The 16,246-nt window shown below is 34.4% G+C and overlaps 2 protein-coding genes across 2 annotated transcripts; one reads left to right on the forward strand and one right to left on the reverse strand.

Moving 5' to 3' along the window:
• The first annotated feature begins 6,841 nt into the window (after positions 1 to 6,841).
• Positions 6,842 to 12,029, forward strand: LOC142182094 (uncharacterized). The gene is made up of 12 exons (XM_075256018.1): positions 6,842 to 6,988; positions 7,871 to 8,698; positions 8,805 to 9,008; positions 9,198 to 9,329; positions 9,412 to 9,517; positions 9,803 to 9,883; positions 9,939 to 10,365; positions 10,468 to 10,594; positions 10,909 to 10,988; positions 11,131 to 11,158; positions 11,263 to 11,801; positions 11,888 to 12,029. The coding sequence occupies exons 1-12, from the start codon at positions 6,842 to 6,844 to the stop codon at positions 12,027 to 12,029; spliced, it is 2,841 nt and encodes a 946-aa protein (XP_075112119.1).
• A 790-nt stretch (positions 12,030 to 12,819) lies between these two features.
• On the reverse strand, positions 12,820 to 15,672 carry LOC142182095 (uncharacterized). Its single transcript, XM_075256019.1, has 6 exons — positions 15,327 to 15,672; positions 14,950 to 15,154; positions 14,251 to 14,801; positions 13,640 to 14,076; positions 13,466 to 13,567; positions 12,820 to 13,263 (listed from the first exon to the last, which is right to left on the reverse strand). Exons 1-6 carry the CDS (start codon positions 15,670 to 15,672, stop codon positions 12,820 to 12,822), a joined length of 2,085 nt encoding a protein of 694 aa, XP_075112120.1.
• Positions 15,673 to 16,246: the final 574 nt, after the last annotated feature.

Raw genomic sequence — 16,246 nt, forward strand, 5'->3', positions numbered from 1 at the left:
GATATCATTGAAAGTGGTCAATATCAAACGTATGCTTGGGAAAAAAGTCATTTAAAGATATTTTAAAGACAATGAGGGACAGACAGTATGACTATTTGACAATGTATAGGCTTATGTTTGCCACTTGCATTACAAATATGATTTTTTGAGTGTTGCTCTATGGTTGACAAGCATCTCGCTGTTCGTGTTGGCACAAATGTGCCACGCATTCTTAATTGGAAAGTCACTGAAACTCCAACATATGCGGATTTGACTGGCGGGGTGATCATGTCTAGTATCGACAAGGTAAATATTTTGTACCATAATACTTCTTCATATATGATTTCAGTTTTTCTGTAAGTATGTATATTTATGAATATGTCACAATTTCCTTTTTCTACTATTGTAATCCAGTTTTCTTTTTGTAGTTGAACTATAGGAACATTTCCCCTACTCGTGAAGAGATGTCAACTCTGAACATCGACATATTTGTTGAAGTTAATGCCGATGATGTTGCATTAGGGGAGGTGCCTTCCTTTCACACTGATGATTTTGTCGCTGCATCTCCACCTTGTCCTCAGAATATGGAGCAACAGTCTAAACGACCTTATCCTCAGAATACGGAGCAACAGTCTAAACGACCTTATCCTCAGAATACGGAGCAACAGTCTAAACGACCTTTTCCTCAGAATATGGATCAACAGCCTAACCCGAGTTATGATCCTTCGGTGCGTATTGATCTGTTGAATGCTGAAGTTGAGAAGTTGAGGAGTGCTATTGGAAAGGTACTGGAGCTTTAGCTTTTCTGTAGTTTATCGGTAGTTTTTGTATATACATGGTTTTTTGGTTATAAACTTGTTGATTTACTTTTGTTTTTTTTTTGTTGTAGTTGACTGATACAGTTACGGCACTCAACAATTATGTAGTTTCTTCCTTTGAAAAAGTGTTTAGTTTTCTGAATATGAAGGAAACCAAGCAAACGAGGGAGGATGTTACTGATTCTAAGGTAATTTTTTACTGATAAAAACAAATCACTCAACAGTTATGCCTTCTCTGAATCATCACTCAACAGTTATGCCTTCTATTTCTATTGTTTTTTATTATATTCGTCAGCGCGTGTCTGATGACAATACATCTTGTCTCGGCGAATTTGATGGCTATCAATATGATGTTGTTCCTGACTTTGTCGATTAAGTGAATCAAGATAACGCGCTAGCTAACGAGGGAGTTACTGATGGTGTTGATCATGGTATGCGTTCTGCATTTTATCTTTTTTTGTCTGATTTTCCTTTTCTTCATTTTGAAAGTTTTTATTATTGGTTTTCTTTGTCTAAGGGGCAGCAGGTAATGTCAAGGGTGACACATTTTGGGATGACACTGGCGATGAAGATTTAGTTGCGCTACAGATGTCCCAAATTGTGCTTCACAAACCATCCATCATAGACGTAGAAGATGATTACCTTTCCCCTGAACAGTCAGTTCGACAGAAAATACTAGGAAAATATGCCAAATCTCCATATTTACCAGTTTTGATTCGGGGGCATCAGGATCGGCACACAAGCTCATTTTTTATATCAAGCATCCTTTCACGATCGAAATTGATGATTTTGATCCATTGTCGCCATTGGCTAAAGAGTTTTGCGTGTTTGTTGATAATGGGATGGAATGTATCTTCACATTCTTTAATCTTTCATGTTCTGATTTTATACTTGTCAATGAAGGTAGTTCTGATTACTTTTTATTTTTTGTGAGTTAAAGTGCCAAAAATATATATACTGATGAAGTAAATAAGCTTGCGGAAGCTTTTACTTTTGGCTCGTGTCATGTGACCACGAAGGATTGGTTCCACTCACTTGCGTATTGTGGTCGACCTTTGATTGACACGGTATTTAATAACTATCAGTTCTAATGCCTTTTTTTATTTGTTACATATCTTTATTGTTTGAGACCACCATAGTGTATACATAGCTTTGTATAATCAAAGTATAAGATTGTATAACCTTGTATAAATATGTATACCTCTGTATAATAGTGTATAAATTTCTATATTTAAAAAATTTGGTAGTGATGGTTTCTATTTTATTTCTTGTCTCAGCACTTGGATGTCCTCTTCTATTATTTGAGGAAGAGGGGAAAATATAGGCCGAATGTTGCTATGCGGTTTACTACAACCGACTTTGCCTTTGATAACAAAATCAACTCCATGTATAAAGATTTCAAAGTGAATCAAGATCTTTCAGTGATTCCTGAAGGGCATGAGATAGAAGAGTACATTAGAGGATATTATTGTGATGCAAATGTATCGTGGCATACTATTGACCACGTCTTATTCCCTATCTATGTGAAGCGCGTAAGAGCAAAATTGGGCCATTGGGTTTTGGGGTTGTTTACATTCATAGATAGGTGCATCCACATCTATGACTCTAACTTGGAGCTATTAATGATAGACTTGCTTTAAATGCTGCATTACCTTATGCAATTCTGATACCTTACTTCTTGAAGAGTTCTGTTTTTTATGTCGAGAAGAAGGGCATTGATTGGAACAATGGTGCAGATACTGATAAATCCCATTCTGATGCTTTGCAGATTAATCTGGTTAATAATGTGCCCCAACAGATCAAATGGTAGGTTAATCTCAATTGTTTTACTATTTTACTATTAGTGTACCTATTTGAATTATATTTGTTTCTTTTTAATTACAGTGATTGTGGTGCATTTGTTGCTGGCTTTGTTGAGTATTTCATTCTTGGTAAGGAAATTCGAAAAGATAATTTTGACATTGAGACACTTCGCACTAGATGGGGATTTCTGTTGTGTGATTATGGAAGGAAAAAACAATAGTCCGGTGCAATTAGTGGTGATGAAATCACAGGAAGACTTTTCAGGAAGAGGGGACGACCGAGAAAGTAGTTTTGTTTTTTTCTATTTTACTGTAGTTTTGCTATGTATCAGGAGTTGTTGCCTAGTTTTGTCTAAGTATTATTCTGCTACTTGTGAGATAACCTTAAAGGATATTATAGATGTTTTTATTTTTATGTAATTTGTGGTAGTCATTACACATTGTGACTGTGAATGAATTACATTTTAATGAATATTTCAGTTGCTTTTGTCCTTTGACAAAGTATGTATTTTCATTATGATTGCAGTTTTGTTAATGTTGCAGGGTTTATACATATGTATACAATAATATACATAGTTATACAAACTTATACTCTCATTTATACATCTGTATACATATAACACCATTGATTATTTGCAGTTCTATTTTATATTTGTACAATCTATCAATATATTTAGCACCATTAAAAACAACAAGACACTATTATTGGATAATCAAAACATGTATAATGAAACATATTTAACATAATTGCAATATATGGTGTAAATTATAATTCTTTCTTGACATTTCTAACTCAATTGCTTGTGAAACTTAACTACTCAACATTTGTAACTCTATTGTTTGTGAAACTTAACTACTCAACATGACAACAAATGTAATAGGAAGTGTTATATTTCCAACTATTTATTTTGGTCGATTCCTACATGTTTTTCTACTGTGACCGCCTTGTCCACACACAGAACATGAAAACGCCCTCTTAGACTCTTTCTCTGAAGCAGGTTTGAGTCTTTCCTTTCTTGGCCTTCCTGCATTCCTTCTCCCTTTAGGTGGTAGGACCACATCTTCCAGCACCTCTGTTGGGATTACCCATAAACTCTCATCTGGCATCGGATTCACTGGAAATTCATAAGTTCTAAGGAGGTTATCCTTCTTGTAGTAAAAAGAGCAATACTGGCCAGGTTTCAGCTGCTGGTTCTTCAAAACCGCCCAAGCATGCGGACATGGAAGTTCATCCATTTGAAATTTTCCGCAACTGCATGTTCCCTCTTCAAGGCACACTATGTTTCGCTTTACCCCTTCAAACACAACATATAACTACTCCATAGCAGGCCTCACCTACAAAAGTTTTTTTTTAAAAAAAGTTAAAGAACATTATACATTATTATATAGAGTTATACATCCTTATACAAGCAGTAAAATGCAAGTCAGCAGTGCAAAGCATCATTATATTTGATTCATTTTGTCGTCATTTGCTCTGATGCAATTCAGATTTTCCCGAAAGAGTTTGTCGTACTTTTCGCCAAGCTCTGTAGATGTCTTCATTGCACTTTTTCTGTTTTTGTTGTTCCACTGTTGTAGAAAATTTGTCATGTACTCCAGCAATCGCATTACCGGTAACCCTCTAGCATCCTTGTTTGTTGCAATAATTGACTCTGCAATATTGGAAGTTATTACCATCGACCTTTTCACTTTGGAGTATGCCCTAGACTATCTTTCGTAGGCAATTTCTAACAAGTAAGGTTGCACCTCGGATCAATTTTGCACATATCTATCATATGGTACTCAAATTCTTTATCGTGTAAGCTCTAGCCAAAGCAAAGAATATATCCTTCAATTGTTTGTGATGTTTCTTGAATGTGCGCTTTACATTCTGCCACAAGTGAAACATACAAATACAATGTGGTACTTCTGGGTACACAGCTTTTGTGGCATTGAAGATGCTTTCGTTTCTATCTGAAACTATACACATCCCTTCCCTAACACCAAAAGTATCATTTATCTGGACAAAGAACCACTCCCAAGATTTGTTATTCTCTGAATCTACAATTGCATATGCAAGTGGAAGGATTTTTCATGTTTATACAAAATAGGTATTAGGATTCAGACAATTATACAAATCTTATACACAGTTATACACAATTATACAACTTTATACCAACTGCAAATTTTATAAAAACAGCAATTGTGAAATCTTATACACTTTTATACATGAAACTACAATATTATACAAACTGCAGAAACAAGGAAAGCATCCATCTTCTGATTTGTGCAACTTTATAACCGTTCCTGGATTTGTATGCTCCAATATATAAAAAATACTTCGGCAACTCCTTATATGAATCACTCGGACTTCCTCTTATCATTGCCATTGCTATCTCTTTAGCTCTCCATGCTTTCATGTAGCTCACTTCAATCTCGTGTTGCTTTTGTATGTCCTCTATTATTTCATTTGCGGTGTAAACTATTTTTGGATTAACATACTTGTCCTTGACTATACTAGCAATTACACCCGAAGTAGCTTGACATTGTGTTAAGTATCTTTCACCATAGCCACATGTGTGATTATTATTGTAACTTCTCACTTTGAATATGTTTGCCTTGAAAATGACAGAAGATTTGAAACTCCAAGCACAATTGTCATCCACACATATAAGGTGATACCTAGGATTAAAGATCATTCAACTTCTAAATACACTTGTATACAAAAACATAACTAGATATATACTAATTTTAATACCTATATACAAATATATACTACTTTATACATATTTATACATATTTATACATATATATAACATAATATACAACTATTGCCATACCTTGTTGCGCTTGATCTCTTCACCTTGAATTGGAACCTCTCGCGTACAGCCAAGTTCTTCATCACATTCATAACTGTCTCTTTATCTTTATAAACTTGATCCTCCTCAACAAATTCGTTCAACATATTATCTATTATACCCGTATTTTCACTAAATTTCGTGTTTTCAATGAATTCGATATCAGGCATAATCTCGGTGCTATCAATTGTGGATACATATATAGAATTGGAACTTGTAGCAACTAAACAACTGGAACTTGTAGCAACCAAACGATTATCATAAATCTCTTTCACTGTCACAAACAAGGGATATTCAGTGAAATTCAAGTTTTTCTTCTTTAATTCGATATACACCTTAACACCTGTATCGTTGTAAATCAGGATCGGTGGGAAACCATCATTTGGGAGAAAGTTAATCTCTATTGTGTTTAACTCACTATCGATCCTAACCTGTTCCAAAATAGCTGCAACTAATTTGTTGTAGTTGAATGTCGACTCGATTATTACACAATCGCTAATGAAATTGATAAACTTGTTTTCTTCCCATTCACCACTATGAAGAACGTAAACTGGAAAAAGCTCCATCGAACAAAAAGTTGAAATCAAAATTGCTGCAAAAATGAAAATTGCGTTGATTTGCAGCAAAAAAAAATTCACTTTTCGTGTTTGATTTGCTATTAATTCGAGATGAAGAAGAATTTCTATGATTTTTGGAGCTGCATTGACCGCAAGATCTCATTTTTGTAGATTTGGGGAAGAAGAATGGAAAGAATGAGAGAAAATCCCGCTGAAAGATACAAAATCCCGCTTCTGACTCCCAAAAAACGAAAATAACGCCCCTTTTTTTGGATATGGGCCTCTTATTTTTAGGCTACTCAATTATAAATTGAAATATGAGCTATAAAGTTGAAAAGCAAGCAGTCCAGTTATTTTAATATGAAATTTTCCCCTTTAAAAAAGCATAAGTGTTGAAGATGATTAGGATATATTTGATTTTCATTTATTGTAGGCGTGATTTTAGGACCGTATTTTCACGTTATTTCGTTTACCCGCCTCTCTCTCCTCCCCCCCCCCCACGATTTACCTTCAGTTTTTCCCCCCCCCACCCCCACGATTTACCTTCAGTTTTTCCTTCATTCTCGTACAATCTCTTCTCACCCACAATTACCATCACTTTCTTCTCCACTTAATTACCTTCAGTTGTATCCCCCACGATTTGAATTCACTTCCATCTTTGTCTTCAACTCCTAAATCATGAAAAAAACCAACACTCCCCAAAAAAATCATCAAAAGCTATATTAGCTGATATTCCAACCTTTGATTTGGGTGTTTTAACACCAAAATCACCACCCAAAAACCCACAATCGACGCATGCAAGTGAACAAACTACTGGTATTTCATCTCCTAGACAAATTCGTGCGAAAATGAGAAGCAAGCATTTGCACGATGTTGATGCTGGTGCAGGTGATAAACTAGTCGAGAAACAACTCAAACGCAAGGGGAAAGAGTTGAGTGTAGATGACGATTTTGTAGATGATTCCCCCAAAGTTCCATCTGTGAAAAAACCCAAGGTCTCTCCTACTTCATCAAAACCAAAAAAGAAGAAACCCTCAAAAAAAGTACCAAAATTGGTTCACCAAAAAATTTCAATAAAGGTAAACACTATTTATTTTTCCTCACTGTTTTGTAGTTTGATTTTGGTTGTAAAAATCTGTTGTTCAAGTGTTAATTTAGTGTTCAAGTGTTTTTTGGCCAAATGTGGTATTGTCCTAATTTTGTAGATTATTTGTCGCAATTTTGTAGGTTTAATGGAACTGTGATTATTAGACAGTCTATAACTGTAGTTAGTTTGTAGTTGATTTGTAGTCTGATCGTTAAATTGTAGAGATGGTATTTTTCATTGCAACCTGTATTGCTGCTACATTTAACTTCATTCTAAATACAATTAATCTACATTTTGTGAGTTACTTGAAGTAACTGTTACATTCTGTAGATAATGTTTACACGTGCATTGTTCTTCTTTGATTGTTCAAGTGTATTTTGGTAAAATGTGGTGTTGTCCTAATTTTGTAGATTCTTTGTCTCAATTTTGTAGGTTAATTGGAACTGTGACTCTTAGACAGTGTATAAATGTAGTTAGTTTGTAGTTGATGTGTAGTCTGATGGTTAAATTGTAGATATGATATTTTTTATTGTAGCCTGTATAGCTCATATATTTAACTTCATTCTAACTACAGTTAATCTACATTTATGTGAGATACTTGAAGTAACTGTTACATCCTGTAGGTAATGTTTACATGGGTATTGTTCTTCTGTTATTGTTTTGTAGTTATAGGTGTGGGTAGGCTGTTCTTCTTCTAGTTATATTTTGTATTTGTCATGTAGTTATATGTAGATTACTGCTTCCTTTTTATGCAAACTACTAATGTTCATTAATTTTATATTTTCTACAGAATGGCCCTTACTTTGCACAACAAAATATTGATTATGGTGTGCTTAGATTCCACAGTTTGTGTGATCCTAGCATACCTAGCCAAATACAAGCTTTACTCTCTCCAAATGCTTTAAGTGTTTTCAAAAAAACTTATTTTGTTTACTTATTAGGTCTCCCCACAATCTGTATGCAAAACCAATCACTTCATCTTCTGATGAAGTATGAATTGACAAAGTCTACTGACTCATATTTTTCAGTACTATTTAAGGGTGAAAAATTGAATTTTTCCTTGAGAGAATTTGGGTTGATAACTGGTCTTAATTGTGTGAATAAGTTTTCAAATTATGGTTACACTTCCACCTATGTTAGCCCTTTAATGAATACATATTTTTCGAACAAAGAAAAGGTTGAGAAATGGCATTTGAAAAATGTAGTGACTAATAAAGCATGGGCAAACGATGTGGATGCGGTGAAGTTGTGCATTATTTATATGTTGGAATTTTTTGTTTGTCCTTCTGATAAAGACCATGTGACTTTCATAGACAAGTTTATGTTCTTTCTAATAGAGTCTGGTAATTTTGAGTCATACCCATGGGGTATCAAATCCTTCAAGCAGGTTATTGAATCTGTACGACATCGTCTTAATCCCCATGTACATTCTTATCTGATACGGGGATGCTCATTAGCCTTGCAAGTGTGGCTATATAAGTGTTGGTCGTCCGTCAGCACCGAGCTTGCTACGAGATGTTCTGAATCTATAACTCGCATTTTAAGATGGTCAGCTACAAAGGGGCAGATTTGGTTAACTGCAACTGAAGAGAAGATGATCAAGCCTGAGTGGCTCAAGGTATTTTTTTTCCACTTTTGTATGATGCTACAATTACATTCATAATAACTACATTGAATCTACATTTTTATTGTCACTTGAATTAACTGTTATTTCCATCATTCAGTTCACAAACATGATTGAATCTGGAGAAGAGCTTGGAGTGCTTAATCTGCCAGACAAGATTCAATATGAAGATGAACATGGTGCTCAACCATCACATGTTCCAACTGCTGCTTCTCCATCATTTGAACCCAAAGATACAGATTGTCAAGAGGACATTGAATCTGTCAGTAGCAAGCTCAGGAAGTTGGAAAAGGGGATTGTGCAGGTATTATGAATAACTACAATATATTGACATAATTTGCTACATTTTGACTTCATTACATAACAATTATAGTATGTTATACATTGTAGTTAATTTGTGGTATAAATGTATAACAATTATAGTTTGTTGAATTGTAGTGTAACTGTAGCAATTAGAATAAGATTACCAACTAATTATATATTTAAATTTTAGGTTGATGGAAAGTTAGATGCTTTTAGGAAGGCTGTTTTTGAGGAAATCTCAAGCCTTCGAGAGTTCATAGATCAATCTTTGAAGAGTGTTATGAATGTGATAAACAGGAGGTTTGATTTGGACGAGTCAAAGGTAAGAATTTACATATAATTTTGTACTAAGACTAATTAAGACATATGAATAAAGTAGTCTCAAATATTCCCCAAAATTGTAGTTTGCTGGTAGTTCAACCAAAAATAATTACCAACATCAAGGAGAGAACAACCAGCAATTCCAGTTCAATGTTGGTGACCAACTGCATGGAAGCATAAGCAATACAGGTATCTACAAAATTCCTACATACATATCTACAAATTTCAAGACAACATTATTTAATTATACTAATCACTTTTTCACTATGTGTTGCAGCTACAATTTCTCCAGAACATTTTTAACCACATGTTGACTTATATCCTGACTTCCAAGAAGCAGTTGAGGCATATAAAGCAGGTACAGAACCATTCCTTCATTACAATAAGGTTTTTATGCAAAATTTTAATAATTTACACCTTAACTACATATTCCTACATATATGTACAATTCTCATTTCCAATTATTCATTCAAGCTGAAGTTTCACCAGAACATCTACAAGGAAATATTGAGGAAGAACCAGTAATTGATGAAGTAGCTGAGGCACAAAAAGCAGGTAATATATTCTCTATATTCTCTATAACTCCATAATACTGTTCATAACTACATAGATCTACACTTATCTACAGAAGGTGAAGTTCCACAGTCGTCAATTCACGGTGTGACTGTGACTGAAGTTGTTCCTGAAGGCATTGATAAAAAAGTTATTCCTGAAGTTGTTCCTGAAGGCATTGACAACAAAGGTTTGACATTGGATGACTTTGAGCTGCCAGAAAACTTATCACAGTTGGTCATGTATGGCGAGCCCATACCAGATGAATCAACCCCTGTTCATCCCGGTAGAACCAGGCAACCGGGAAAACATGCACGATCACCTTTCACATCTTTGTATAGTTCTGGAGGCAGCACATCTGTTGGACCTAAATTATTTTACCTCAAGCACCCCTTCACAAGTGTCATAGGTGAAAATGTAGATCCTGAATTGACAGAAAGGTTCACCAACTGGTTATACATTCGTAGTGATAAAGTATCTAGGAGGTATGAATGCTTCATTTTACACTGTCTGTTCACCATTTTTATACTTTAAAGTTGTAATTCATTTTGTCAATTTTTTGTATTTGATATTTTTTGTTATTACAGGAGGAAAGATTACTTTTCCAAGAAGGATAACCAAATCAAGCCTTGGTTGGATTTTGGTTGTGAAAAGATTGATAAGAAGGACTGGTTTTATGCCATTGCTCACCCCGGACAAGTCATCAATAACACAGTAAGTATAAAGAACAGAATCATTCACAATATCTGTTTTGTCTTCAGCTGTGTAGTGTAATTGTAGTTTATTTTTCAGCTATGATGTGTAATCGTAGTAATATTGTAGACAACATATATATGTTACTATATTTATGTCTCAGCTGTGAAATTTTGCTTTTTATGGACCTTATGTATCATATGTGATGATGATTGTATGTACAAACTGGAATTTTGGTACTTTTGACTGACTTGGAATCTCTGTGTACCACAACTGTAGTTACCTTGTAGTAATATTGTAGAGCTTGTGATTGTGCCTATTAATATTAACTGTAGGTTGAACTTGCTGATTATTGGGACCTTAAGTTAGGTGGTATGTTTCATTTGTTCCTCTGTATAGTGAATAAATGTAGACAGTGCATAAATATAGTTAATGTGTAGTTGTTTTGTAGTCTGATGGGTCAATTGTACATATAGTACTTGTTCACTATGGTTCATACAAACTACAATTAAATTACATTTTGTGAGGTACTTGGACTAACTGTTATATTTCTGTAGTTACAGTGTAGCTAATTTGCAGCAATCTGTTAGAGTTTTTAATAAATTCAAATTGTAGTTAATCTGTAGCTGTTTTGTAGACAAGTGTGGTTACACCGTAGCTTATTGTATATGTTTATTCTATTTTGGCAGCACATTGATGTTATTATGTATTATCTACGAAAAAGAGGCAAATATGGCCCCAACAATAATACTAGGTTCACAACCACCGATTGCTTGTTCAAGACAAAGATTGAAAGAATCTATGACAAGTTCATAAGTTCTCCACCGGAACAAAGGTATTCGGTTGTTAAACCCGAGGATGATGTTGGAGAATATATTCTCAGGTACATAATTCTTGCTAATGTTGCCTGGGATCTTGTTGACTATGTGCTCATGCCTGTGAACCTTGTAGAGAACTTCCATTGGTTGTTGCTAGTTTTTGACATAAAGGGCAGACAACTTTATGTTTATGATTTCATGGTGAGAGCAAACCGTCATAAAACAGTTGAGACATTGGTTGACAAGTTTTCAATCATTATCCCTCTGTATTTGTCATGCACTGGTTTCTATGGTAAACGTAAAGACATTGACTTCAAAACCACAAAGGCATACATCGAGAAACCAGTTACGGACCCTCTCGACATACAATGGATGGTTGCTGAGATTCCACAACAAAAGGAAGGCTCAGTGTAAAAAAAATAATCTCCCTTTCTATATGTTTAATTATTTTATTTTAATCATTTGTTATATAATGAAAAATTCTCATCTTATGCAGCGATTGTGGTATATTTGTGGCTGCCTTTGCGGAGTATGTTAGCTTTGGAGATTTGGCAATCCCAAAGGAAGATCTTTCTGATATTGACCAACACCGTAGACGCTATAGAGCTCTACTATGGGACTATGCAACAAAAAAGTAAGAAGATGGGTCAATCAGTGAGAGTAAGGTTACTGGCAGGCTAGCAAGGAGGAAGGGTGCTCCGACAAAAAACGAGAGGACTAGAGTGCAACGAAAGAAGAAATAGACTATTGTGTTCCTAGTTTGGTCTGTGAAATTTGGTAGTTGAATTGGAAAACAATGTAGGAAATATGTTGTTTTGGTTTTCTACAACACTTTTTGTTGATTACATTATACTCGAGTACTCTGATTACATTTTTACAGCAACAACTTTGTCTTACAATTTGACTTTAATCTTCAAGTTATTTTTATAAATACCTTCAAGTGCCAAGTAATATCTGTATATAACTGTCATTTGTTACACAGCATAAAGATAAAATAAATACAGGAATCATATAAATAATTTAGCCATCTTTTATCAACAAGGTTTATCAAAAAAATTCAATTTATCTACATTTAAACTACGTTAAACTACATTTTAACTACAACTCCTCTACATATGAATAACAGGACTACAGTTCTAACACAGTTAAACTACATATTCACTACAATCTGGATACAATTTACGTTGAATGCATTCTTTATTAATATCAGTTTTTTTGTATACAGTAAATATTAAAGTTTAACTATTCTATAAAAAAAGACAGCTTTAGATGCTTTACAGAATACATAAAAACATAAATAGTGCAGATACACAAATTGATGTTTATACTTCTTATTCATCTTCAAAAACTTAAACAATTACACAAGAAAATCCGATAATTTGAGCTCACTAACATTTATTTTGAATAACTATTCTAACTACATGATATTCATTTCTTTTTCGGCGCATTCTTGCAAGTTCTTTTGTTATGCCCTTCACCTCCACAATTGCCACATGACACCTTGTATTTCTTTGACTTTATTTCATCAAATGTTTTATATCTTTCCTTGTGAGGTCTCCCTGGCTGCCTTTTATCTCCCGCCGGTGGCTTTACTACCTCATCCAAAATATGTTGTGGCACATCCCATTTGCCTTCATTAGGAAGAGGATTTACTGGCATTTCATAGGTAAGTAGAAGGCTCTTCCTTGTGTAATATGGAGAGCAATAGTTTTCGTATGTTTCATTCCTATGCCTTAATGCTGCCAAAGCATGCGCACATGGAAGTTCATCAAGTTGGAATTGTCCACAGCTACATTTCTTGTTTTCTAGACACACAATGTACCGCTTCACACCATCTAACACAGTATGTATATGATCTGTTGAAGCCCTCACCTACAATTGAAGACCAAACACAAATAATAATACATCAATCATTAAAATGGATTATCAACAATTTACCTACAAATCAGCAATAAATATATTACAGCTCATCTACAAACTATTATTACCGACAATTTGACTACAGTTTAACTACAATCTGGAAACACTGCAGCTAGTACTTTTTTTTTCTCCTGCACCAAAAAAAATATCTTACCCTTAGTTTCTGAGATAATGTATTGTTGTCTTCCAATTCTTTGTTGTATTTGTGACCAAGGTATCTGAAAGTACCCTTTGCCTTCGATAACTTTTCTTTTGTCTAACGTTCAAGAAGAGTCCTCATATACTCAAATAGATCAAATATTGGCAGCTCTCTTGCATCTTTTGTTACAGCATTCAATGACTCGGCAATATTTGACGTCATAGTAAAAGTTCTATTCACCGTTGCATGTACTCTTGACCATCTATGATAGCCAATATCATATAGGTAAGACTTTACACGCGGGTCTACCTCTTCAATCTTCAACATCCTTTCATTAAATTCATCCAGAGTGTATGACCGTGCTGTAGCAAAGTACAATTCATGTAATTGTAGATGTCCCTTCTTGAATTTTGACCTTATATTTGTCCATATATGCCACATGCAAGAGTAGTATGCCATGCCCGGATAGACAACTGATGTTGCCTTCAGTATACTCTCATGCCTATCTGAAACAACACACATTGAAGGTCTTTCACCATATGCCTCCTTGAATTGCTCAAAGAACCACTTCCAAGACGCGTCGTTTTCAGAATCAACCACAGCATATGCCAAGGGCAAAATAGTACCTACATTTTTTAGACATAAAATATGATTAAATAACAACTACAATATATATTGAGAATATAGACAAGTTAACTACATTCTTTTATATAACTACAAAATAACTACAACATAACTACAATTTAACTGCATTTTAAAGACTGTCTACAAAATAAGTACAAAATTATTCCATTATTTACCTGCTGCATCCATGGTGCTTGCTGTCAGCATAATCCCCCTGTAGGCTGACTTTAAGAATGTCCCATCAACCACTACTACCGGCCTACAATGTTGCCAACCATTTATTGATGTACAAAGAGCAACAAATGCGTATAAGAAGCAATCATCTGCTGCCTTCTTCAATTTAACAACAGAACCAGGATAATTCTTCTCAAGAATATAAAAATATTTGGGTAATTTGTTGTAGGAGTTACACGGATTCCCTCTCAAAAACTGTAAAGCTTTTTCCTTTGCTCTCCATGCTTGCATGTAGCTTAGGTCAAGTCCATTTTCGGATAACATGTCAGTTTGTATGTCCTTTGGTGTGTAAACAGTCTTAGGATCACAATACTTTGGAACGACCATGCTACCAAGTACTGTTGCAGTACGTTTGCGCTGTATGAATGTTTCGTCCATTAGGCAGCATGTGTGTTGTCGGCTGAAACTTCTTATCTTGAACATTGCCGAATCATTAATTGACGTTGCCTTGAAATGCCATTTACAGCTTTCAGCAACACATATAAGCCAGTAGCTACAAAAGAAATACAATATTTACACAAATTTATGAAAAACTACAATTAACTACAAACTGACTACAATTTAACTACAATTTATAAAACCCACCTATCTTCAATCATACACTGATTTTGCTGATATATTATCCACAAATAACTACATACCTTCTATGACTAGATCTTTTTACTCTGAACTGGAACTTGTGCATCACTGAATAATTCTTCATTGCAGCAGCTACTGTTTGTTTGTCCTGATAAACTTGTCCTTCTTCAATATATGTTTGCGTAGATTCAGTTATTATTTCACTTTGATATTCCTCTATAACTGGTGAGGATGGAAATTCAAGTAAGTTTAGGGATCCAGACGAACCTGCAGACAATAAATTCATAAATGTAGTTTCTATGTAGATAATTTTGAAAGCAACATTGCTTTATTCTTTTCAGTACTATGTGAGCTTTGTAGTTTAATTGTAGGTAATTGTAGTAATATTGTAGATAACATAGTAACACCATAACTCTCTGCAATGTCGAATCAAACATACCTGCACTGGTGCTTTCATTGTTGATTGTCAATTCCATATTGAAATCTCTTACGCTTATACATAAAGGATACGAACCTAAGTTTTTATTCTCTTTTTTGGTTTCCATGTACACACGAACCCCCATATCATTCCTAATTTCCATTGGAGGACAATTCTCATTCACAATGTATTTGATTTCTATAATTTTATCTGATGTATCAATCAATAATTGTTCTGCAATTGTAGAACTGAGAATTCCGTAGCTTGCATTATCATCTACCACAATGGCATCAACTTCAAAATCTCTAAATCTGTCATAGTTATCCCAATTACCATTCGATTTCAGCATTATTGGGATTTTTGACATGATTTCGTGTAGTTGATAGGAAAAAAGACGAAGAACAGATATAGTTTCGACAATTTGAGTATTGATATCGACGAAGAGCAATTTTGTATTCTACAATTTGTATTGCGTTGTAGAATTAGTAAAAGCAATTTGATTACTGGAGCTTCAGTAGCTTGCGTTTTTTGAGAATTGTAGTTGAGTGAGAGAAGAGAGATTTCTTTCTGTTGAGGAAGAAGAGAATTACGCAGCAATGAGATCTCCTTCCGTTTCAAAATTCGAATAAAATTATTGACAGAATCACAACAGATATGGTGCCTTCATTTTAGGGCTTTTTTTATGGCAAAATCTACCTATTTTTGGATTGGTATATAATTTGTAGTAAAAGTGTGGACTACACGGGTAAATAACAAATTATGAACATTTTTTGTAATAAGGTTTGATATATGGTATAGATAGGTAAAAATCCCAAATTTTAAGGTGCAGGTGCACATATGGCTATTTTCATGGATATTATTTAGAGATTAATTAGTATTTATAAAATACGGGTAGCATCGGAAAAAGTAGAAGGCTAAACTTGTGATCTAATGATCAATGA

This window comes from Nicotiana tabacum, chromosome 6, assembly GCF_000715075.1.
Source record: "Nicotiana tabacum cultivar K326 chromosome 6, ASM71507v2, whole genome shotgun sequence".
Lineage (NCBI taxonomy): Eukaryota > Viridiplantae > Streptophyta > Magnoliopsida > Solanales > Solanaceae > Nicotiana > Nicotiana tabacum.

Coding starts and splice junctions, on each gene's coding strand:
- LOC142182094 (XM_075256018.1), top strand. CDS start 6,842: ATGAGAAGCAAGCATTTGCACGATGTTGATGCTGGTGCAGGTGATAAA. Junction 9,009..9,197: donor TGGAAAAGGGGATTGTGCAG/GTATTATGAATA, acceptor TTTAAATTTTAG/GTTGATGGAAAGTTAGATGC. Junction 10,366..10,467: donor AGTGATAAAGTATCTAGGAG/GTATGAATGCTT, acceptor TTGTTATTACAG/GAGGAAAGATTACTTTTCCA.
- LOC142182095 (XM_075256019.1), bottom strand. CDS start 15,672: ATGTCAAAAATCCCAATAATGCTGAAATCGAATGGTAATTGGGATAAC. Junction 15,155..15,326: donor CAATGAAAGCACCAGTGCAG/GTATGTTTGATT, acceptor TATTGTCTGCAG/GTTCGTCTGGATCCCTAAAC. Junction 13,568..13,639: donor TTGCCGAGTCATTGAATGCT/GTAACAAAAGAT, acceptor CTTGAACGTTAG/ACAAAAGAAAAGTTATCGAA.